The following is a 25,208-nucleotide window of genomic DNA, read 5'->3' as shown; positions in this document are numbered from 1 at the left end:
CTAGTAGATACCAAGCTAATCCAAGTGAACGTCACTGGACAGCAGTAAAGAACATTCTTAAGTACTTGAGAAGGACTAAAGATATGTTTCTGGTCTATGGAGATGGTGAACTGGTAGTTTAAGGGTATTCCGATGCCAGCTTTCAATTTGACAAAGATGATAGCAAATCCCAGTCTGGTTATATTTTCATACTTAATGGTGGTGCTGTGAGTTGGAAAAGTTCCAAACAGGAAACTACAGCAGATTCTACAACTGAAGCTGAGTACATCTCTGCATCTGAGGCAAAGAAAAGAGGTCGTTTTGGATCAAAAAGTTCATCACTGAACTTAGTGTGGTTCCCAGCATTGTTGATCCAGTAACTCTATACTGTGATAACAATGGAACCATAGCACAAGCTAAGGAACCAAGGTCTCATCAACGATCCAAACATGTACTTAGGAGATTCCATTTGATCAGAGAGATCATTGAGCGAAAAGATGAAATAATAGAAAAGGTCCACACTGAAGAAAATCTTGCAGATCCTCTTACTAAGGCATTGTCCCAACAAAGACACGATCACCACCCGCAGGGTTATGGTATTAGATACATGGGTGATTGGCTTTAGTTCAAGTGGGAGATTGTTAGTGTATGTGCACTGCAGCCAATGTGTTAATTGCAAGTGTGATCACTTAATTCATGTATATATATATATATATATATATATATATATATATATATATATTATATTCTTAATAAAAGGCTGTTTTATCTTTAATTTTATCATTTAATTTTAATGAATATTAATTAATAAAGATAAAGTCCATGAAACTTATATGCATAGCAGTGGAAATTATAATGTTGTTATAATTATGAGATTCTGAATGCATTATAGCGTTGTTCCAAAAATGTTCTTGGTCAATGTTATATCAAGATTGGACATTGATATAACTGTTGAGACCAATACACGTTGCATTCTTTTATTTATGAAAGGAAGCAGCAGTTCTCATTAAGCTGAGGTATGTGAGATACCTAGAGCCAACGTGTAAGTACTTATGGTGACAAGTTTACTGAACTGACCCGCATGAGGATTCCATATAGAAGTTTACCTGTGTCTATGGAAAGACTCATGTGACAGTCGTATAAATGATCCTTAGACTTGAGACATTAAGTTATCTTATATAGGAATTACTGTATTTTGATACAGCTCACATGTCATTTTATATAAAGATAACGAATGTGGCAGCTGTTGGATATAGTATGAACTATGTGGAGATATTTAATTGTCAAGATAGAATTTATCACCTTAGGTAATTAAGGAAAATATTTCAATTGTTCTTGGCCAGTATGGATTGTTAAATCCTTGCGCAAGGTAAAATAAAATTGAGATCTTATTTAATTAATCAATCATACTGGGAGGACAGAAATGATTTATATATAGCAGACACATTCCATGCATCAATGTATAAATCGAAATATTATGTTGAAGGGATATTAATTACACTGACAGACTGATCATAGAAAGGTTAGTCAAACCACATTGACAAGTTCTAATATTTGGGTGGTCGTTACACATTGCTAGATGTCAATAATGATTTACAAATATAATTAATCAATTGTGAATTGATGATAAAATTAAAGTATTAATTTTATTTAATTATATTTGTTGCCAACATATTAGGAACCTAATGGGTTACACACATAAAGACTGTAAGTGAGGAATTAAATTGGATTATCAAGTTGGACTTGATAAAAATAATTCTAGAGACTTAAGGACTGAAGTATAAATTTAATTTACACTGCTTAATGTCCTATTAATTAAGTATAGACTTAATTTAAAGTTTCTAAAATTATAGAAATTAATTATGTGAATTATAATTCCTATAATGGGTCAATTTATAATTAACAAATTTAAAGAGTTAAATTTATAATTAAAAGGAGTTGTTCCCTATAAATAGGGAAGCTTGTCTTCCATTCTATACAAGTGAGAAAAGAGCTAGCACTCATAAAAACTCCCAATATATTCTCTAAGAGTGTCTTGGAGAATTTCCTCATAACCGATTTGTGTGAATACCATCAGAGGCCGGACATCTAGACGACTGGTGGTTTGTTACAACCCGGTCCGATAGTCAAAAAATTTCATAAACTGTTTGAGGTAATTTAATAAATAATTTTATTTTAATTATTATCGTTATATACTTAGTTAAAGTTGATCTTGTTTAATTGAGAATTAATGCTTCCTAACAGCAGGGTCATCAAATGGTGGGATTGTTTCCCAGGTTGGCATGAACATATGGACGCGGCCATCTTTGTTCGCCCTGAAGAATCTGAACTCGTGGGCAACTTCGTCATTAGCTGATGCCATTTTAAAAAATAAAGAAAATAAAGGGTTTTCAGAAGGAAGGGCAGGTGAAATAGGCCTTGCGGACGGAGACGGATAAAAGAGAGCTTCGGAGTAGCTATAAATGTGTTGCTTGGGAGACTGAAGTGGAAGGTTTTAATGGAAGAGAGGCGACACTGAATAGAATGCTGATTAATCATTATAATTGATCACGGTGGATTCATGTAGCATTTATTACAATTATAATTACAATAAAATCATTACTTCCTTCTGATACAAATTTTTTTTTTTCCGGACAGAAAGGATCTCCTTGCTGCGGTTCTGGATTTAACTCGCCGTTACAGTTACACCAGACTCAAGACGCACCGGTCCCAAAGATGAAGACCGACCAAGAAAGAAGAAACAAAGTGGAGTTCAGCCACTCCGATAATTTATTACTGGGAAATGTGCCTTATTTTATACTTATAGTTATAAATATATAAAATATATTAAAATAAATAATTATTTAAATATAAATTTTAAATATAAGAATTATTTTATAAATTAAGTTGAATGTAAAAAGTTTTTAAAATTAAATATTACTAAAATATAAGTTTTACCATAGATTAGATACTTAAGTGTAATTTACTTATTTTAGTTTCATTTATCCCTATTTTTTGATTGCTGATAAATTAAATATATTTTATAAAATAAAATTATATAAAAAATAAAAATATTATAAATTAATTATATAATATTAAAATAAAGTAACTAATTGATAATTTTTATTTATAATAATTAAAATAAAATATTACAAAATAAAGATAAATTTATTAGTTTTAACTTACAATAATATATTTTTTAAAAATAATTTAATATTTTAAATATTTTAAATTATAATTAATAATAATAATAATTTTTTTCTATAAAAAATAATAGATAGCATGCATGTTAGATTTATATGATAGTACTAATTAGAATGAACGATTAAAAAAATTAAAAAATATATAATAATTTATTAAATATAAAAAATAAAATTGAATAATTAATAGAAAAGAGAGAGTAGAATTTAAATAAAATATATATATATATATATATCACACGGAAAATAAAGCATTTTAAGAAATGTGTAATTTAGATAATTATCATTTTAGTATCACTTCTAGAATAAAGGTCTAAAATGCATATAAGAAATTGAAAATATGATTTTCTTTAAAAGCTTTCACCAAAATAATCCATTTACATGAACTGCACAAGTTCTCATTTTCTTGTTAATCTAATCCTAGTCGAGGATGCATTTGGGATAGCCCCAGGACTCATAAGAAACTCATAAATTGCTTCAAGGAAATAATGAAGCAGCACTCCAGTTATATCCAAACTTTTGTTTACTGAATTATCTGCAAGACTGTGTAAGGGACTGAGTTTGAATCGAAATCAGAATTAAATAAAAAATAAAGCACTGTACACTTGAGAAATTCATTCCCTCCAATTTAGGTTTGCAACAAACGGACATTTTCAACTGATAATCCGGAGCTTCCCAACTCTTTATCGTCAGTTATGTACTCCTCTTTGGCCTTTCCCCACATTACTGCATAAAATCCAGTTACAATGACAGTTGCTCCGATCAAACTGCAAGAAATTTTAGAATAGCATATTAATTGCTCTAGTTTTCTGCCAATCTCTAATAAAACTTACACTTCATAAGGAAAAGGAAAAATAAAAGAAAAAGTGAAATAAATTTGATCGGTTACCTCCCAAGACCAAGGTTTTCTCCTAAAAAGATGGCATCTAGGACAACTGCAAAGATAATTGCCAAGGGCTTGAACATAGAAACAAAGAGAGGACCAGCTTTCCACAGGCACCACATACATAAACTGGATTGAAACACAGTTGCAACAATTGCCTACAAAGATTTTGCCAGTTGGAGTTAAGTTTATCTAAGGAAAACAAAAACAGTTCTTATTTTTCATCATCTGCTCGATTTAACCTCTTTTCTTGTCAGGGTTGCGTACAATAGTCAACAACAGATAAACTTCACTATATGAAAACCTACAGTTCTGAAATTAAGAGGACGATTGTTGTCATGGTTGGTCTCTACTTACAGAGTATAAAACAGCAACCAAACCCACATCAAGCCTTAACTGCCAATCACTGGCATCTTCAACTTCTAGCAGACAACAGAAAGCAGACAGAATGGTACCAAATAAGCAGGAATAGAACATTATGGTAAAGACTGCTGGGAAACTTCTGACAGTTAATGTCTGCAAAGTTTTCAGGAAATTTAGACTCAGTATAGATCCTTGAATTACTTCTTTTTCTCTCCAGCTTTTTGAAAAAGCAGGCAAATCAGACCTGTAAAATGTACCATGCTGAAATTATAAAAGCTTCAGCTGCAAGCAAAAAGGCTCCAACTACCCAGATTGATTTTGAGAAAAGAAGCTGCTGAAGAGGCCAGAGAGCAATTGAAGATGTCTTCAAGAGTGATGGACCCTTGTAAAATGTCACAACAAATGCTCCTGCAATTGATACTATGGTTCCCAAGGATTTAGCTAGGCTGCTTGTGCTTCTCCAATCTAGTTTTTCCATCCTAAATACGCATTCAAAAATATGTGAGCTCACAAAATAGGTCCATCGTATGTATCCAGTTAAATGTCTATATAGTTGCACTTAATTACTTCTACACAAAGGAAATTCAGTTGCAATGTCAGTAACCTAGCTATAATTGTTTTAATCCTGGCCAGTCTTCTTGCCGTTGAAAAGCATGCAATTACAATCTTCCAGAGTCCTTGATAGTGACTAATTTGAGGATGACAGGATTAGCTTCATTTAATAAGTGCTATGGAAAAGTTATTCTATCCAAGAGTGAAAGTACCATTTTGTTGCCTAAATTTTATTGGAAGAGAATCCTTAAGCCAATGGAAAACGCATGTATTTTCCCAATGACCTGTTACCATAAGATTCTTCTCCTTACTTTTTTTTTTTTTTTTGGAGTAAAATCCTTCTTAAAAAATTGCAAGAAGAAGAAAGAGGAACCTGAAAATTATGGCAAGTATGAAAGTAAAAGCTGGGATGAGGTTCAGCATGGCTGTGCCAAGCATAGGAGAGCTGAATTCTATACCAACATATGCGAAAATTTGTGAAAGGACTCTGCATGGATAATAACAGAACAAAAATAAAACAAATTCCACACCTCAATCAAACCTTGGCTTCTTTCTTATTTAAAAAATATAATTACAAGTAGAGAGAAGAAGCCATAGGCCAACAATCTCAATATGAATCTAAAGAACATAAAAATTTTGCTGCAGATTTTCAAGTGAAGCGATTGAAAATATAAAAATTACAAACCCTAAAAGGGCAAGCAAGAAGATTCTGAAAAGTATGGAGAAGGTGAGTGACGGCCTCTCTGACCTGTCAAACCAAAAAAAAAAAAAAGTTCATCTAAACTTTTGACAAAAAATGGAAAGGAAAAAAAAACTATTAACATCAAGTGAGATAAGCTAGAATCTAGGACCTGTGGAATATTAAAGAACAAGGAAGAAGGATAAGGCTGGAGAGGGCATTACAGTAGACAATAAGGACATACTTGTTCATCCCTCTGGACATGGCTACTTTGCATACTACTAAATTGCTAACCTGAGCCAGAATAACCATTACCATTCCTATGAAAGGTAGTGAAGGTCCAATACTGCATAACCTCACAGCCATCTCCTCCTCCTCTTCCTCCTCTTCCTCCTCTGTCTCTCTTTCTCTCTCTCTCTCTCTCTCTCTCTCTCTCCCCCTCACACACGCACACACTATAATTGTTCTTTATTTATTTTTTGTTGTTTTTGCTCTGCCAATAATGTACCTTTCATGTCCAATAAACTTTTTTTTTTTAAGTTATCTAAACAATATTTTATATTAGTAATACCTATCACCCTCACATGCAAAATATAGTAGCATCACTAGCCAACACTAGAAAATATTTAATCCAAGGAAATTATAGAGTTTCATCAATTGATTCATAATTTTTCTATGCAACAGTTACAATAATTCACATCATTGCTCGTCCAGAGCTCAAGACAGCTGTAAGGTCCTGTAAGCATGAGGATCCTAATTCTTAAGTCCTCCCCCTCCCCCTTCACCCACTCCCTCTCTGGGAATTACAATGTCCTCATATCCCTATCCCTGACTTAAACACGAGAATCAATCAACGGTGGTGTGGTTGGAGTTGTTTGTAATATCCTATAACTCGTTTACCGTAAGGTTTTAAGTTTTTTAGATCACTCTTGAGATCTAACCTGCAAAATATACCATAGTGAAGTCATAATAGCATGAACCGGTGACAGAAATCCTCCAAGGATCCAGTTTCCTTGCGGCGATGAGCAGAGTACTTGACGAGTCAAGCCACTCAATTTGGGCATGATAATGATTGGTGAGCCTTTGTAAAAGGTCACAATAAATGCCCCACTGACAGACACCACAGTGCCAACTAATTTAGCGAGATTACTAGAGTTCCTCAAGTTTAGCCTTTCCATCCTACAACGTCAAGAAAAATCAATTTTAGGGCCATAAATTTGCTTCATCTACATTTTTTTCTGTCGCAATGAGCAACCTTATATATCATGCTCGAGCAAATCTTTTACAAGCAGGAAGAATAATTAGCCTAGGAAAACCTTTGTACTCATACTGCTTTATGAAGCATCAATGATTAAAATTAGACAAAAAAATAAAAGCATATACTGTTAGGAATATTTTACCAAAGGCCACACCTTTCACTATTTTCTAATTGGATATCTACTTTATAGACGGTCAGAAAGACGAGCGACTAGAAGTGGAGACCAATAATTTGTCATATCCTGAACTGCACTTCAATTTTGTGCTCAAAATATAACTGAGGTATGTTTTTTTATACAAGGGTATCCGCATTTTTTCACTTGCTCTCGATTCAAATCCTTTTTTACTGTAATTCAAAAAATTAAAAATTTTTTTAAATAGAAAAAAAAAGGGATCATGTACGTGTGGCCGTATGGGTTTTTTTTCCATAGTCCCTCGCAATCCATGATCTCTGCTTTGAGTTTCTTATTCTTAATCAAGGAGTTTACAAGGAAAAAAAAAAAAAAAAAGCTGAGATCTTCGGGCAGATTTGATGTCGAGATCATAAAAAAAAAAAACAAAAATTTCTACCTCGACATCTTCCATTCCGCGGAAAGCCGCTCAAGCCTGGGATGTTGCAAAGAGCCATCTGGATATTATATCTAATGAGATGCTCAACTGTTCGATATCAATTGAATAGGGAGAGAAGTGTGCCGTGGAGATTCAATCGGGATTATCGATCAGGCTCAAGTGAGGCGTTATATGTTCGTGGGTCTGCTCGATGGCTTCGGTCCTCATCTCCATGGATGGGTTATGTGATGACTCTTGGCTTTGGAGCCCGGAGGTTTGAGGAATTCAGATTTTGGGCTTGTGATTAGATAGTTTGGGCTTTTTCTGCCCATGGGTGTGCAGTTGCTATAGTCTATGATTGTATCGTTTATACAGAACTGAATCAATCAAAAATAAAAATTTTCAATCCACAAATTATAAATAAAAGTTAATTTTTATAATTAATAATATTTTTTTAGCAAAAAAAAATTAAATCTAATTGAGTTGCAATTAAAAGTTGCAGATTAATTTGAACAAAACCATAAAATTGGATCTAATTAGATTTATCTTGGAAGTTAGGGGCAAAACAATCTTTATTCCTTTAATTATCAGAACCTTTATTTACATTTTAAAATAAACTACCCAACAAAATTAATATTAATATTAATTGCTAGAACTACATGCAATGCAATAAATTGACAACATTTATGTAACTGGCAAGGAGCTGTTAGTATATCACAAATCAATATGCATCCAATGCCCATTTGAGAATTGAGATTTAAGAAGTTGTACACGTCTGTGATTCTCTATATTTTTCACAAAAAAGGAGCTTTTACTTGGAGTAGGCGTGCTCATCCTTATCTTGAACTTTCTCCGCGCGTATAATCTGCTAACAAAATGCTTTGCTGACTCTTTCAATATGTACTCTGGAATCTAAAACTTTAAAAAGGCATCTAGGTGAGTGAAAGTGGAAGGACAGCAACCCACCTACGCCATGACGTTGAGCTGACATGTACATCCAACGCCTTTTACAAGATTTTTATTTAAGGAGTTGATTAAAATATCTCCATCCTTTTCACAAAGTGCTTCTGTGGGGTACCTGAATTAATGGAAACTAGCAGCAAAGTCACACAGCAATCGCATTGAAAAGGGTACCAAGCATTGGGTTCTTGATGATTGCAATAATTAATTTAAGACATGCAGAGCGAAAGACAGAGAGCATTATTAAGGTGCTGATGATTAAAATTTGACTATTTAAGGTTAAATAGGACTTGATAAAGTTGTCTCATGTGAATTATTAAGGTCCCTGAAGTGCGAACTCGGTGATATTCTTCTAGTGTTAGAGATTGTATCTTTCTGCTAAACTACTTCTACCAGTCGACTGTCGAGTCGAGTTTGCGTCTGGTTTCATAGTTTGTCTGTTTGTTAAGTAAATTTACTTTCCTCGGCTCGAATATTACGGACAAATGAAATTACATTCAAAATTATTTTTAAATTTTTTTATTTTCATATGAATGCTGTTTTTTATTTTAAAACAGTCAGTATTCATTTGAATTTTAATAAACAAAGATAAATAAATTAATCGTATATATTTTTCCTTGATTAAAGCTTATCATATATTTATGTGCCCAACAAATGGACATGATCTATGTATAGTGAAGTTTCATTTAGACTTTAGTATAATTTTCATGCAAAAATGCTATACATTTGTGCATTTGTTCTGCAGAAGAGGGACTTTCGGGGAAGATGACTCGAAGCTGCACTTCTCTTTGTCTTCAACAGTTCTCTCCTCTTGGCTTTTCCCCCATACCACAGCATAAAACCCCAAGGCAATAATAACAGCTCCTATCACACTGCACGCATGAAGATGAGGGGAAAGTAGTGAAGATTGAAACCATTAGTTCTAATTGATCGCACTCAAAATAATACCTTCCAAGATGGAGAGTATCCCCCAGAAAAGACACCCCCATGAATACTGCTATAACCATCCCAATTGGTTTAAACATGGAAGTATAGACAGGCCCTTTCTTGTGGCATGCCCATGTATGAACAATGCTTCGAAGTGATACTGCAAACACTGCCTGCAATTTAAGCAGCATATCAAAGTCAATGCAAAATTTAAGGATGAATAAAATAGTCATTAAAAATTCATAGAAATGAGTAATTCGATTAATTTTCTATGCTTACCGAGAACCCAATAGCTACCAAGTCAATATTAGGCCTTATTCTCCAAGCATCTGGATCTTCCTCAGCGATCAAAGATATTGTAGCTGATAGGATGGTCACAAATCCACAGGTAATGAGTGTAATGAGAATCTCCGATGGGTAGTCCCTGATTATCCATGTCTGGAAATTTCATAAAGTTTCAGAGGAGAAAAACAAAGATCAATGCTCGAAGTAAAATTTTGGGGCAGATTGCTTAAATGGGAATAAAAATAACATACGTTCTGAATATTTTGGTAAAGTCTACCTGGATAATAAAAATTAGTGCCAGGATGAAACTGTGAGCTGCAAGGAAAAATCCTCCAATGACCCATTTTGATGAAGGCAAAAGAAGCAGCTCATTCTGTAATTTATTACTTGAAGATGGAGAGCCTGTAATTGGCAGACCTTTGTATAATGTCACAACTAATCCCCCTGTGATCAATACCATGGTGCCAATAGACTTGGCCTGACTGCTTTTGCTTCTCAAATCCAGTCTTTCCATCCTGGAGCCAAATTTGAATAAAATGTCATTAGACCTTTCTCATGAAGAGGAAAAAGAAATGCGAGTGAAGCTTTGCTCATGCACCTACGTTAGTTATTATTGAGAAATATTAAAGATTTAATAGTATTGTTCTGGCATTCTGATGAAATAAGCCAGGATCTCCAGAGTATCCTTAAATTCCAGGTGCAAATGATAATTGTTTAGTTAACTTTTCATATGTTGGAATCTGTTTGGAGAGCGAAAATTTTCATGGGCATAATTGAACTCATACATGTTTTAATAACTCTAAAATCACATTGGAATCTGAAGGAGATTGACAGGAGTACTCTGCTAAATGCTTGTTTAGAACAAGTAAATAAGAATGTGCTACTAAGTAATAAAGATAGCAAAGATTGTAAAATCAAGGATCGTGATTCAATATTAAAAAAAAAAATTGCAAACAAGTCAATCAAATCAATCAAGTTCTACTTTCATTAAATTTGCTAGACTAATTTGATGCCAAAGTGTTGTACAAAGAGCTCCAGATGCCAAGTGCAGAGCATGAGCAGTAAAATTGCATCAAATGAGAATATGATTTGTTAACTTGTTTCCATGATTTTTATCATAAATCATGATAATTGATAGCACAATCTAGTCTGCAAGCATAAGGCCAGTACTAACCTTGAGATGACTCCAAGCATGAAAGTAAAAGCTGGAGTTAAATCAGTCATCGCCGAGGCCAGAGTTGGGGAGCTGTATCCTAACCCAATGTAAGTAAACACCTGACCGGCACAGCTAAAACAAATGCAAACACTTCCAACAATTAATCACACCTGTTATATCTAATCAATGTTTGTTAGATGCAGGAAAAGTACTACCACAGCAGACTAAGCACAAAAATTCTTCCCAGTATGGACCATGTAATCGGTGGAGCGATTCTTTTTCTGCTCAATGAAGGGAAAAAGTAAGAAGAGACTCAAAGAAATGTAAAAGAACTGGCAATTCTTCAAATTTTATACATTTACTTGCCTGTAGAAGAAGAAAGAAGATGAAAGAAGCAAGAAAACGGCAAGCATGTTAGAGTAAACCACAAGTATAAAATGACTCATGCCTTTACTCATGGCTGCTTTGTTTACAGTGTTCATGGCTACCTCCAAGAACTCCATTGTGAGCATTACTGCTGTTACTCCCGAACCCCACATATTTCCTCTCCGTATGCTAATGCCCAGCTTCCTTGATTGAGTTCAATTATTGTGTTATATATATTGCTTAAAGGAAATTGCACCACTATTTTAGCGAAGATGATGATTTATATAAATGAGTCCAATCCATTATTGGGGTCGGGACTTGGTATTTTGCTTTTTGATATCATGTCTTTTTAGACCATACTATTTTATTATTTTCGTTAATGTTAGGATTGATAGGTGGAAGAGGTTGAAAGTCCAGCAAGAAAAAGGAAACATTGACTGTCATGACAAGTCGAGTTACCACAAACCTTGGATATCCATCTTGCTTGACGAAGTTTCCTTAAGTTCTTTTGCCGGACAATACATGACGCTGTCATTGCTCAATCCAATAATTTGAAGTGAAAGTAGAATCATCAAACTAGATCCACCACTGATCTTGATACCAAAATTGTAATTAAAAATACATTAATTTGCCCAGAAATATACACAGCCAGTAACCAAATATATACTCAAAAGTCGTTTGGGTAAAATGCAAGAATACTACACATCCACACTTCTGTTTTGCAAAAGTGGGGCTTTAGTAGAGCATGACGCAAAGTTAGAATTTCCTTTCTCTTCAACCATTTTTTCTTCTTCTTGGGCTTTTCCCCATATCACTGTATAAAATCCAAGGGCAATAATAATCCCTCCAATGACACTGCATATTGGTAAAATTCAACATAAGTCATTTCATTCACAAGCTTTTAAAGAAGAAAAAGAAATATTATGAATCAATTCACTTTTTTTTTTCTAATTTTCTATACTTATTCTTTTCCTTTTTCTTAATATTTCTTTGTTTTGTGCAGAGAATTATACCTTCCAAGATAAAGAGTATCCCCAAGAAAAGAAACACCCAAGAATGTTGCAATGATCATCCCAAGTGGCTTAAACATGGCAGTGTATAGAGGCCCTTTCTTGCCACAAACCCATGCATGAACTACACTGCGAAGTGATACTGCAAAAATTGCCTACAGAATTTAGCGGAACATCAAATTACTACGAAATTTTAACAAAGACCCTGCTTAAACAGTGACAAACTAGAAATATGTGTTTGTATATGCGTACTGAGCACCCAATAGCTATCAACTCAACATCAGGCTTTAGTATCCAAGCATTTGGGTCTTTCTCTGCAATTAGAGAGACTGGAACAGATAACACGGTCACATAGAGGCAACATATGACTGTTATCATCAACTCTGAAGGGTAGTCCTTAAGAATCCAAGTCTGGGTTATATATTCCAGCATGAGTTTATCAATTCCAGGTTAGGTTTATAGCAAGAAATTAATGCATGTTATAATAGCATATAAAAAGGCTGCTGATTTGGTCAGTAACCTGGATAACGTATACTAGTGATATGCCCAATGCACCAGCTGCACAGAGAATGCCTCCAATAACCCAGTTTGATGGGAGCACTTGCAGGGACTCGTCAATTGAGCTATTTTGTGATGGAACACCTGTGATCGGCTGCCCTTTGTATAGAGTCACAGTTAAGGCTCCTGCAACTGATAACATGGTGCCCACAGACTTGGCCTGGCTACCTTGTAATCTCATGTCCAGCTTTTCCATTCTAAAGTCCACATGATGTGAACGTGAACCAGTCATAAGCATTTTGGATGTAATTTTGGTATGATGTAAATTTCAGGAATTATTGCACCTAGCTGGCAGCCTGAACTATACTCAAATTAACCTGAAACTTTATATGTTATTCCAATTGAAAATCTCACTAAATTTTCATTTATTTATCTGCGAAATCTTAAAAATAACGAGCACTCTTACCGAGTAGAAAAGTTTGTATTCAATTTTTATATTACAAATTTAAAATAATCCCAAATTTTGCATGAGTAAAATTTCTTTTATTATTTTATTTTAAGTTAATTGTTACATTGAATAATTTTTCCAACACACAATGAAGAGTAGGAATGACAACGATATGGGTCGGGAGCAAGATCACCCCTCCCCGTCTTGCCTTACAAGAACTCAAGGTCGAGACGGGGCATTTCCCACTAAGGTGCGGAGCGGACGAGTTTTCTCTTGTGTAATTTTTTTAATTTTAATTTATTATTATATAATATAATTTTATTTATTAAAAAATAAAACATAACTAGAAATGTAAATTTTATATATTATTTTAATAATATATTTATATATTTTATTAAAATTATAGAAATTTATGTTAATAAGTAGAGAGAAAAAAACATAAATTTATTACTAAAATAAAGAATTTACGAACATAATTATTTTTTTTCTTTTTATTTTTTCAGTTCTCTCAAATTCTCTTTTCAGCCTTTTAAGTTCTCTTTTTAGCCCTCTCAAGTTCTCTTTACGCTATATTTTTTCAACAGTAACCTCTTCTTTTCCTTTTTTTATAGGAAAAGATTACTTTCTTTTGTTAGGTATGGGTCTTTTCCTTTTTTGTACAAATAAATTTTAATCTATTAATATCTAATCAACCCCCCATTTCTAACTTAATTTGCACTCCTCTATACAAGAAAATATTTTTATATTTTTTAGTATTTAAAATATTTAAAAAAAGAAGTTAACAAAAAATATTTTTTTTATCAAAATAGAAATTAAATATTTTAAAGAAAAAATACTTTCTTTTTTTTATACATTTTTATTTTTTAGATTTTAATAAGAAAACTTAACCCATTATTCCATCGTTATTCTATAATGAATAAGAACCGATAGTAATTGGTTTACCGTTAATTATTGCACTAAAATTTTTATTTTATATATATATATATATATATATATATATATATATATTTGCATATCTCTCGTTAACTCGCCGTTGATTGACGACGATTTTTTCTCTCTGGTAAGTGTGTAGAATGATTTATAATATAATATTAGCCTTTTTTTTTTAATCTCTATTATCAACTCTCAATTTAATTTTTTATATGTACCTATTAATTTTTATATATAATATTATTATAATATTGATTTTCAATAATTATCATTATACTAAATTAATATGACTGTATTTTACTTTAATTAAAATTAACTTATATTTTTAAATTTTTTTATACATTTAATTTGTTAAATAATACAAAATTTCTAATCATCTGGGACAATATCAAATAAATTAACTTATATTTTTAAATTTTTTTATCCATTTAATTTGCTAAATAATACAAAAGTTCTAATCATCTGGGACAATATCAAATAAATTGCATATCATAGAATCAAAACTTATGTCAGTGTAAATGAATATCGTTCACAAAATTATAAATTATTTCCACGTAATCTTAGTTAATTTTAATGTTGTAGTTAGGATTACGTAAAAATAATTTACAATTTTGTTTGTTATAAAATAGATGATATTATAAAATATAAACTCTGAATATTTTACTTTGACTTATAATTTATTTTATTTCAATTGACTCGTATATAAAGTAAAACGCATAAAAATTCTAATAGAATTACAGATAAAATAGAATAATCATATGATGGCTAAGAATATGACTCTAAAGGCAATGAAAATTTAGAGAAAATAAAAATAAATTTTTTTTTATGATTTCTACTAATTATTTTGTAATTTTATAATTATTTTTTTTATAGCTAATTAACTTTAATCTTGTATTATGTTAATAGTAAATTAATAAGTGTATTTGTGTTTTCCCCTCTTTTCACTTTTATATATATTAGATATATAAAGTAAAGTATTTTTTTTAATAAATATCAATTCAAATTTAAAAAAGCAACAATACAAGTGTGAATTTCTTTTAAAATTGAGAGATTTTAATAAATTTTCATTTTAAAGTGTTAGTGGTTCTAAAACTCTTGTTAATATCTTTAATCATTAAAAAAATCTTTAGAAAAGATCAATCGTGAAAAGAAAGAAAAACGATTGAAACACTTGAAAAATAAAGGGATATGCACTATACATCGTTTAAAAAAAAAAAAGGGTCATAAAAGAGAGATGGCTGCCGCTGCTCCGTACTCTCAAATCATAAATTTGGACAGACGGGAGCAGGGAATTCTCATCAAATGGGGGACAACTTTCCCACTATAATTGGTCTAATTTCTCTTTTCTCGATAGATTCTAGCTACGCTACATCTCTCGGAACCGCTAGAAAGTGATTGATAAGCCTGCCTTTGAATAGATGGTTTTTGGCTTTAATTTTGCCTTCAATTCGATCCGTTTAATACATAGTAAAACATATATTTATAATTTTTTTACGAAAGAGTCACCAGAAAAAATAACTCTAATTTTTCTCTCATTTAATTTATTGTCAGGAGTTTTATGTAGCATAATTCTAAAATATATAATTCAAAATTTTATTAGAGTATTTTTGCATTTAATTTCTTTTAAAGTAGGAAGGAGTATTCATAATTTAAAAAATCTAGAAATAATCAGTCTAATTTTCTTTTCTTGTTTTTTTTTTTTAATATTAGTCAATATTGCCTGGTGACAAATTGTCAAGCTCGTGCCCCCACCTAGAAGTTTAGAATACTGATATCTGTGCTGGTTATGCTTAAATTTCAAAAAAGACAATACAACAAACCAAAAAGAAAAAGCGTATTCCAGATGATCTAAAATGGTCCTAATCGGTGACGGATTGATTGCATTTCTATCAAAAATAAATTTCTTCCAAGCGAAATTTGAACTTCCCAAGAATTTTAACCTTAGCAGAAGTTTTTCCCAAAAAAAAAAAAAAAGGGAAGTTTGGCAGGGAAGACGCACCTGGAGATTAAAGCTAGCAGAAAAGTGAAAGCCGGTGTAAGATCAGTCATCGCTGAGGACATAGTTGGAGAGCTATACCTTATCCCAGTGTTCAAAAACATCTGAAGACTGAAACTACACATTACAGAACCACCCACCCAAGAATTTTAATGATCATATATCATGTGCTGAGATGATTCTAGTGATTGAAAACTAAACCAGGAAATTATAAAACAACACCTGATAACACCCATCAGAAAGATCCTTAACAGGATGGACACTGTAAGTTGGGGGAGAGGTCTTTTCCTGCAACAAATATATAATTATATATAATAAGAGAAAAATATGTATAAGTTTAGGAGCTAGAGGGTGTGTATGTAGTTAGTGTTCAATTACCTGTAGAAGATGAAGGAAGAGGAAAGAAGGATAACGAGGGCTAGGGCATTTGAGTAAACTATATAGACAAATTGACTCATGCCTCTGGTCATGGCTGCTTTCATGATGGTGCTTACGCCTACCTCCATGCACTCTATAACCACCATAACTGCTGTTACTCCTAAAGCTGCCATTCTCTTTTCTTTATTGAGTGTTTAGTCTTGCAAACTGAAACTGCAAATAGTTAGATGGGGAGGCTTTTGGTTTTGGCTCCTTCAATTTAAGTATATTGAAAAAGTCTGGAATTGCGGAGTTCCCTGCAGAGGGACGGAGCACTACAGGTCAAGGGCCATTGACCCACTGAGATTTTGAAAAAGATTAGGAGTATAATAGTCTTTTAAACAAAAATAAAACTAGTACTCTATTTTTTAATTTTATAATAATTTCTTTAAAATAACATTAATATTTCCTTAATATAATTTGCTTTAAATAATATTTTAATTCTTAAACTTTACAAGTAAAATAATTTTTAATTTATAAGAAAAAAATTATTATTTTCTGAAAAAATTATTAATTATTTTTTTAAAAGAAAATATATTTATTTATTTTCATATAACTTTTTAAAATAGTTCTCTAAATAAAATTTTTTACTTCTGTCATTGCCCTTGACAGAATTGTTGTTTTGCTCTATAAATCATTTATTTAATATTTACCAAGACTAATAAAAAAAATATGATTTTGATGATTCCCTGCAAGGGAAGTTTAAGCTTTGCTTTCGACACACTGAATGTTGGCCCCACTAACATTGTCTTCAGCGTTTCTTTCCTTGGAGTTTTATGCATCAATATATCAAGTTAATTATTAAATATATTCAGAATATTAAAAAAATAATATTCTTTTTTTCATAAAAAAATAAATTTTTTATAATATAAAAAATAAATTTTATATAATTATAAAAAATAATATATATACACTAAATATATGCTTAATAATTTCTCCATATATTAACGTGAATTGTTGCAAAAATAACGGAAACTATACGTCCAATTCAACGTCTTTTCGTTTGTGGACTAAACCAAAATAAAAAATCCAACCCTATTGAATTTTATTAGAATTGACAGAATTGTCGCAAATTTTTCAACTTAGTTGACTCTAAACTACAGTGACAACCAAATTTTCAACTTTTGGGGCACATGGGTTTGATTCCTTTTCGAAGTTACGACTTCATGGGGGCCAATGGGTAGCAATGGGCTATAGTTGTTGCCAATAGTATCAGCACCAAGCTGATGTCAAAGGTACGCCTGGCAAGAACCTAATCACCAAATTATTTTTTTAGTGGAACATGATTGTGTCATTTCAGGTCCTGAGTTCATTTGAGTTATTTATCTAATTATTATGCAGAAAAAATTTTAAATTAATTTTAAATTTTTTATATTATTTTCATGTCAAATTTTTTAATTATTTATTTAATTTTCATATTAAAATTTAAACTGAATTAATTAAATTAAACTGAACGAATTAATTTCAAATCAAATTATATAAATAATAGTCTTTTATTATTACTTTATCATTTTATGTCAATACTAATATGAAATTACTATTATATTATATAATTTGTCTTGATTTGGATTGTGGCAAGCAGGTGTAGTAATTTTTTTTTTAATCGAAGAATTGTAATATTCGAAGACATGAGTTTATTGTTCATAATACGCAACAAGATGGGCTGTTAGGGTATATACTTTTTTATTTTCTATGCCGGATGGATATTCCTAGATCAATATCAAGCAGTCTGCTATTTGTTTTTATTCTGGCTAGTTGCTTACCGCCAAAGGGACTGCGATGGAACATTTTGCCTCGATAGCCTGTTTTCTACGTCTCTAGTACTCGTATTCATTATTGACAGGGTCCAGGGAGGGGGAGCCCTTCGCTAATCGATTTAAAGCTGTTTTTTTGCATCAATATTAAATTAAATAAATTGGCTATGTGAAAGTGAATCTTGTCTTTCCCTATAGGAAATTCAATCCTTTTTTTTTAGCATAAACTTAAAATCTTCATTAATTAAGGACTATCACTAGTGATTCAATTCGATTAGGTTAATTAATTAATTATATATATATATAATTTTTTGAAATTAAATTAAAGTAAATTGAACTAAATGAAAAAATTAATCTAATAATTAAATTGAATTGAAAATTTCAATTTTTTTAAAATTAGTAATTGAACCGAATCAATCAAACTAAATAATCAAATAAAAACCTAAACAAATTCAAGTTAATTTTTTTAATTATATCTTAATTTTACTCAGCACTATTTCCTGACACTACTATTCAGAATAATATAATAAAATATAAGAAGTTATTTAATTTAATTATCAAATATAATTAATAATTATTTTTATTAATTAATAATTGATTGTAACTAATTTATATTAATTATTTAGTAAAACTTACCTAACTGCTATTGTCAATAAATAAAATGATTGATAAATGTATATCATATAATTTATTTTATTATTAAAATAAATAAATATTATTTTTATAAAAAATAATTATTAATTTATTATATCATATCATTCATATTACCATCTAAATAAATAAATAAATAATATATAATTTTTTTATTTATAGTACCATATTTATTTTATTATATATGCAAATGAGTAAAATAGTTTTGTTATGTTAAAATTGCAACAACTAATTATAATTAACTTTAATATTATAAATTTTTTGAATTATAACAGTTTAAAAAGTATATCAGTTAAATAATAGCGATTAACTACTTTAAAGATAGTAGCTGCTATGAATAATCAAATATTACTCATCATAATTAGAGATGACAATGGATCAGATTTTTGTAGGTACTTGATCCTACCTGACTCAAATAGGACGAGTTTGAGTAGTAAATAATCGGGTTGAGATAGGCTTGGGTTTATAATTTAATATCCATGACGGGTTCGGGTTTTATATATTGCGTATCCGTTATCAAAACTTATTTATACAAATATTTAATTAAATATAAAATATATGTTTTTTATAATAATAATTATAAATTTTTATATTTTTTATTTTATATAAAATAAAATTGAAATATTTTATTAAAATTTTAAAATATAAATTATTAATAAAAATTATTTTTTTATATAAATTATTAATTAAATATATAAAATTAAACTGATTTAAATATTTACTAGATAATAATAATTAAATTTAAGATAATTTTGAGTTTTAAGAATATTAATTGAGTTCGAATTTTAATAAGGTAATTTTCATGAATATCACGCCCATTACCATTCATAATAATAATTGAGATAAATAGAGTTTTTTTTTTCATATTAAATAATAGAGAAAGGATTCGTCAACAACATAAAATTATAAACCCATATCAAAATTAAAATTATAAAATACACAGAAAAACTTGATTGATAATTAAAGGTTGCATTTGCATTAATCCAACCATGTGTTTACTAATTGAAAACTGGACCGAATCCATTTTTTATAAAAAGGGAAATAAAATAAAGTTTCGGCACTATTGGGCCGTAAGTGGCGAAACTTTCTGAGGCCTGAATAGAAATTCCATCCATTTGTCTGCTAACTGCTAAATTATCACATACCTTATAGCTCTATTTTCAATATATATATATATATTAAAAAAAAAAGCCCTATGCAATGGTGCAATTGCCTTTTTTATTTTATATATGAAGTGCAATTTATATATTTGTATATACTTTTTTTATTAAGTTGGGTAATATATATATTTTTAGTTCAATAGAGAAACAACAAGCCTTATAACATGGATTTATAATTTTTTTTTTAAATATATAAAAAATAAATAATAAACTATTATTAAAAATTTAAAAATATAATATTAATTTCTTTAATTAGACTCAACGAAATTCAATACCTTTAAACTAATATATATATTATTAATGCTATCAAATAAATATTTCTTTAAATAAATAACTAAAAATCATTTATTAAATTATCACATTTAAAATTATATTATTGTCTTGATAAAATTCATTATTAAAAAAAAATTACATTAAAATTTTAAAGTAAATAAACTTTTTAATGCATAACATGCTTTTTTTTTTATATCTTAACTAATTTTAAATTTTCTCAAAGAGATGATTTAGTAAATTTATGGGAGGTCAATATTTATAAATATAAATAAATATGAAGAAGAAGAAGAAAAAAAAAAAGAGAGACCGATTGATCATTCGTTTTATAGTCTACATCTGGTTACACAAAGGGGTAATCTTTTTTCTTCTCACTATAAATGTAAATAATTTTTTACATAAATATATAAGAAGACTTAAACTCAAGACACACTCTTTTCACTTTAAGATCAATTAGATTAGTCCTAATTGATAAATTATATTACATTTTAAAATAATTAATATTTATAGAAATTGAATTTGTATGAAATATATATATATATATATAAACTAATCCAACAGAATCATAATTATCGAATCTTTTTTTTTATAATATTTCATCTATATTCTAAAGGACAATTATAAAATATAAAGTTCAAATTATAATATTAAAAAGTAATAATAAATTATTTAATTAAATTACGAATGATTGGGTATAATTTTTCTCGCAAATTAGAATTCAAATCATAAGAGAATTCTTAATTTTCACGATATGTCTTTGTGCGCATATATAGTACAGAACAATTAAATTTGGGTGATGCGAACAGAACACTAAAAGGCAAAGGTTGAATAGGTATTTGGTATGGCAGCAAATTAAACGTCAAATCCTAATATAGTTAAACCATAGTGAAAGTGAATCATAAACTGGCGTGTTGTCAATAAAGAATGGTTACATATGGCTTTGCCAAGCCATAGTGGAGTTGTTGTTGAGATAAAGTGCATGCAACCAATTGTCCTATACATATATATATAGCCTTTTAATAAAGTCCTAAAAAAAATATCCTACGAAATCTTGCAACTTAGCATTAACATATCATCTAAAAATTCATTTAATTTTCTGCATTAGAAAAGATTGGCCATTCCTTGGCAACTGGGGAACGGTAGAGGCACGTGGAAGTCACATGAGAAGGGGAGAGGGTAATAAGGTGATGAAGTGGGGAATTTATAATGTAAACATCTCTCCGATTGACGTGCAAAACAGAGGACAGAGACGAGTCGCCTGCAAACGCTTGGCAAGTACCAAGTACGCTTCTATCTTTCCGCAAAAGAGAGACAGAGAGAGATTCTTTTTTTCTTTATTATTTTATTATTTCAGAAGAGCTATGGCTGGCCATGTATTAGTCTCCATCAACTCATGCTTCGCTTGTTCTTCTCCTCTTAGTGGCCTAAATCTGTATCCCAATTATTCATGTGCCTTCTTCATTATTATGGCCTAATTCAACAAGCCAGCCCATTGTTTAGAGTCCTAACTAAGAAAATAGCCCATCGCTTACTGCAAATATGGCCCACCACCTCAGAAGCCTATTCCGTGCGCTCATGCGTTTTCCCCACTCGCTGCTATCTTTTGATTCATTTATATATTCTTCATGAATTTGAGTAATTTATTTTATTTAGTTCATCTAAAATTTTTTAAAAAATTAATAAAACCCATGAGAAATTTCACAAAATTTCTATTAAGAGTGGGTTTCAAATTTTATATTTTAAAAATATCATTTCGAGGATTTTAATCCAAAAAATAAAATAAAATCTAAAAAAAATCTTTTTGAGAAGTGAGAACAAAGAGCATCTGCCTACCATATGGCCATGCTCCCATGTGCAATCCTTTCTGTAAAGAGACCAAAAAAATGGCAAAGCACTGGTGCTGTTGTTTGACATTGAAATGACATTGGCTGGGGACATCTTAAAGAGTGATAATTTTTCTTTTTCTTAAAAAAAAAAAAAAGAAACAAAATACCGAAGAACTTTTAGACATACTATGGTTGGTAGTTAGGGGGAAGATGCATGAAATTGTAATTGCTTTGCTAGCCCCTTTTGAGGTCTCCCAAACGGAGTTTCTCTCTCATCTTTCTCTCTTTCAGAGAATTCAGTTAGTAAAAGAGGAAGGAGATGGCACTTCCTTGGTGATTGATCAAATGTCCCTATCTATAATGCCCCACATATCTCAGTCATGTTGTCCTCAACCAGAGAGCTTTAGATGCCAATTCCATCTCTCTATGATTGTAAGTCATTTTCACTTCTCTATTGGCTAAAGGACCTCACATCATCAATACTTAAAAGCTCACTCGCCCTTCCCCACCCCCACCACCCCAACTGGTACGTGTAATCATACCTTACTCACTTTTGAAGCTATATTATTTCTCATCATTACTATAAGCAATTCCTATGATTTTGCTAATCTGATTTCCCATAAGACAAGTTAAGATTCCATCTTTTGCATGTCTCCTATCATTTGGTATTTAATAAAAGCACCTTGGTTTTTGACTTAATTTGGTCTCCATACCTCTATCCATTTCAAGCTAGCTAGATCCCCCTTGTTTCGTTGTGTTTGTCGTAAGAAGCCAAGTATTATTGAGGATTTGCTGGATTAGGAACAACATTTATTACATGAGAAACATATTTTGAGTAATTAAACATGCTTTTATATTTAACTTCATAATTACGTGGTGTGGACGTTAATCATTTTGCTTGTAGAACTTGTGGTATTGGTTCCTCAGTACCCAAGCTACGACCTTTATTTAGGATGTTGATGGATGATAGATTGTGATGGATGAAGATATATATGTCTAAATGTTTGTCATGATTTTTTTTAAATCGTTTCACATTAAATTAAAAAATAAACATATATTAATTTATTAATAAATAATCAAACGTTTATTACCGTATTAAAAATTTAAATTGTTAATAGAGGTACAACTCTAACTTTTTATAGTATAGCAGCCTAAAGATTATGGGCAGTATACTGGACTGCTGAATTATTTTCACTTTATGCCAACAATTAGATATCTAAATCTAATCTCAAAATTCATGTATTAAAATTAAGCTTTGATATTTTTGTATTATTTAGATATAGTATTTTTAATATAATAAAATTATATGCGATTAATGAAATTGAAACGTGACGTTAAATGAGTGATAGAGGTGAGAGTGTAAAATTAACTTTAATAATATTTATGAAAGCTCAAGTCCAATTTTAAAATTCAGATTATAAAGTATTATTATTTTTTATTATTTAAATATGAGATATTTAATCTAATTAATGATTAAATATTTATCAAGTTCTAAATTGGATAAAATTGATAAGACTTAAAATGTCAAATTTTATGAAAATAATTATATTTCATTTAAATAAGTTTGAATTTTAAATAATGAAATAGTTAAATTTAACATAATATTAAAATTTTTACTAACAATGTAAATTCAAATATTCGATCATTTCAAATGTGCATCTATCTAGGTAAAGCATAATGATTTTGACAATTTCTTTTAGATGTAGACAAAATGTTATATTTTATTTATATTCATTACTACTATAATTTTAGTATCCATTATTTATTTATTTTTTAATAAGAAGGAAAAACTTAAAATGATAACATTTAACTAACTCAGACCAGTAGTATCATCTAATTAAATATACTTGCTTATTTTCACCAAATTTTTTTAGGGTAGCTGTATGTGAAATTTACTTCATTTAAGACTTGAATAATAATTAAATACCCATCTCTCTTTTTATCTTTCCAGACTTTCTAATTTTAGTTCAAGAATATTAATATAAATCATCAGTAATTTACCATCTTTTTCTTTATTTACATTCAATAAGTTCGTGTATAAAGGTCATAACATAATTTTTTTATATTAATGTTATTGATTATAAATGTTGTAGGGTTAAAAACCTTATAAAGTTGGGTAAATGTCCTCTTTTAGTATTATATATTTAAAAATTATATTTTACATTTAAAATTAAAATTATTACTTATTAATCACTTCGATCGAATCAATTAAATCGAGAACCAGTCATAAAACCGTCTTAACATCTTACTTCAATTTTAAAATACCGACGTTTATTAATTATGAGCCACAATGGGTGAGTTTTGAGATAGGGAAGCATATGTATCCACAATAGTGGGAACTGTATACCATCATCAAAATCGTCCATTATATTGACAGTTCAAGATATGGGGTAAACTTTAAAGTTGATAAATCACTTTCTGTCTCATTACCATTGCCCAAAACGTAGTATCTTCGAATGCTCTTAACTTAAATTGGAATCAGAATAATTTATAAAATGAACAATACATATAGCCATTCAGTTTGGATGGAAGCGATTGAAAGGGCATGCAGCTTCCAATTTGTGTGATGAAATCTTCGCGAGGAAGAGATCGATAGACAAGAAAATCTGGAGACCTTTATTGATTCATTGATTGATGATATGGAGAAGTTTGGTGGGGAGTTGTGGAAAGAAGACTAGTTTTACAGTGAAAAGGCCAAGGGAAAAAGGAAACCAAAAATTAATTTTTTTTTTTCGCCATATGTGCAGTTGAGCTTTATTAGGCCTAGATTGTGACCACAATGCCTCCACGTGATGTCTTGGAGGTTTTGTCTGTGTAAGAAAGTTGTAGTTGCAGTGCTTTTGAAACCTTTGACCAAACTTCTCTTACCCACCTTAAATTTTTAGGTCACTTTCTCTTTCTCTTTCTCTCTCTGTGTTTCGTCCACCCACAATCAATAGATCATAAGGGAGCTGTAGCTGTAGTGCATTTTTGAGTTTTATATTCAATATCACTATCATTTTCCTTTCTTATTCCTCACCCTGCACTTTGTTATTGGTGAGGGCTACCCAAGGTATTGCTATCCAGCTCCTGCATATTTGCCTTGCTACTTTATATATTATTTATGATGGAAA

The 25,208-nt window shown here is 30.4% G+C and overlaps 3 protein-coding genes across 9 annotated transcripts; all 3 read right to left on the bottom strand.

Moving 5' to 3' along the window:
- Positions 1-3,483: 3,483 nt before the first annotated feature.
- Positions 3,484-7,656, bottom strand: LOC110632051 (WAT1-related protein At5g40240). 5 transcript variants are annotated; one of them, XM_021780147.2, is made up of 8 exons: positions 7,463-7,656; positions 5,808-6,814; positions 5,642-5,704; positions 5,330-5,443; positions 4,649-4,883; positions 4,399-4,557; positions 4,048-4,199; positions 3,484-3,925 (listed from the first exon to the last, which is right to left on the bottom strand). In XM_021780147.2, exons 2-8 carry the CDS (start codon positions 5,999-6,001, stop codon positions 3,787-3,789), a joined length of 1,056 nt encoding a protein of 351 aa, XP_021635839.2. In that variant the 5' UTR covers positions 6,002-6,814; positions 7,463-7,656; the 3' UTR covers positions 3,484-3,786. The 5 variants fall into 5 exon arrangements, with proteins under 5 accessions (XP_021635839.2, XP_021635842.2, XP_058008788.1 ...); XM_021780150.2 differs by lacking the exon at positions 5,808-6,814 and having other exon boundaries at positions 7,463-7,655; XM_058152805.1 differs by lacking the exon at positions 7,463-7,656 and having other exon boundaries at positions 5,808-7,056.
- Positions 7,657-8,990: 1,334 nt separating this feature from the next.
- LOC110632055 (WAT1-related protein At3g28050) lies at positions 8,991-11,559 on the bottom strand. The gene is made up of 7 exons (XM_021780157.2): positions 11,136-11,559; positions 10,985-11,050; positions 10,788-10,901; positions 9,891-10,128; positions 9,608-9,766; positions 9,350-9,501; positions 8,991-9,273 (listed from the first exon to the last, which is right to left on the bottom strand). Exons 1-7 carry the CDS (start codon positions 11,306-11,308, stop codon positions 9,120-9,122), a joined length of 1,056 nt encoding a protein of 351 aa, XP_021635849.2. The 5' UTR covers positions 11,309-11,559; the 3' UTR covers positions 8,991-9,119.
- A 139-nt stretch (positions 11,560-11,698) lies between these two features.
- LOC110632054 (WAT1-related protein At5g40230) lies at positions 11,699-16,737 on the bottom strand. Of its 3 annotated transcripts, none has more exons than XM_058152804.1 (7): positions 16,396-16,737; positions 16,240-16,305; positions 16,021-16,128; positions 12,666-12,900; positions 12,398-12,556; positions 12,149-12,300; positions 11,699-11,990 (listed from the first exon to the last, which is right to left on the bottom strand). In XM_058152804.1, the coding sequence occupies exons 1-7, from the start codon at positions 16,566-16,568 to the stop codon at positions 11,834-11,836; spliced, it is 1,050 nt and encodes a 349-aa protein (XP_058008787.1). In that variant the 5' UTR covers positions 16,569-16,737; the 3' UTR covers positions 11,699-11,833. The 3 variants fall into 3 exon arrangements, with proteins under 3 accessions (XP_058008787.1, XP_021635847.2, XP_021635848.2); XM_021780155.2 differs by having other exon boundaries at positions 16,021-16,134; positions 16,396-16,735; XM_021780156.2 differs by lacking the exon at positions 12,398-12,556 and having other exon boundaries at positions 16,021-16,134; positions 16,396-16,736.
- Between the last annotated feature and the right edge of the window lie 8,471 nt (positions 16,738-25,208).

This window comes from Hevea brasiliensis, chromosome 9, assembly GCF_030052815.1.
Source record: "Hevea brasiliensis isolate MT/VB/25A 57/8 chromosome 9, ASM3005281v1, whole genome shotgun sequence".
NCBI classification, from domain to species: domain Eukaryota; kingdom Viridiplantae; phylum Streptophyta; class Magnoliopsida; order Malpighiales; family Euphorbiaceae; genus Hevea; species Hevea brasiliensis.
Note: the sequence above shows the minus strand (reverse complement) of the source record. Positions and strands in the feature narration are given on the sequence as shown.

Excerpts from the sequence above, each read along its gene's own strand:
- LOC110632054 (XM_021780155.2), bottom strand. The coding sequence starts at position 16,568 with ATGGCAGCTTTAGGAGTAACAGCAGTTATGGTGGTTATAGAGTGCATG. Across the intron at positions 16,135-16,239 it reads TTTCTGATGGGTGTTATCAG|TTTCAGTCTTCAGATGTTTT; the intron begins GTGTTGTTTTAT and ends TGTAATGTGTAG. Across the intron at positions 11,991-12,148 it reads GATACTCTTTATCTTGGAAG|TGTCATTGGAGGGATTATTA; the intron begins GTATAATTCTCT and ends ACCAATATGCAG.
- LOC110632051 (XM_021780147.2), bottom strand. The coding sequence starts at position 6,001 with ATGGCTGTGAGGTTATGCAGTATTGGACCTTCACTACCTTTCATAGGA. Across the intron at positions 5,444-5,641 it reads TTCTTGCTTGCCCTTTTAGG|AGTCCTTTCACAAATTTTCG; the intron begins GTTTGTAATTTT and ends TTATCCATGCAG. Across the intron at positions 4,884-5,329 it reads ATACTTGCCATAATTTTCAG|GATGGAAAAACTAGATTGGA; the intron begins GTTCCTCTTTCT and ends ATGCGTATTTAG.
- LOC110632055 (XM_021780157.2), bottom strand. The coding sequence starts at position 11,308 with ATGTGGGGTTCGGGAGTAACAGCAGTAATGCTCACAATGGAGTTCTTG. Across the intron at positions 10,902-10,984 it reads TTTGTGCTTAGTCTGCTGTG|CTGTGCCGGTCAGGTGTTTA; the intron begins GTAGTACTTTTC and ends CATTTGTTTTAG. Across the intron at positions 9,502-9,607 it reads TGGTAGCTATTGGGTTCTCG|GCAGTGTTTGCAGTATCACT; the intron begins GTAAGCATAGAA and ends CTTAAATTGCAG.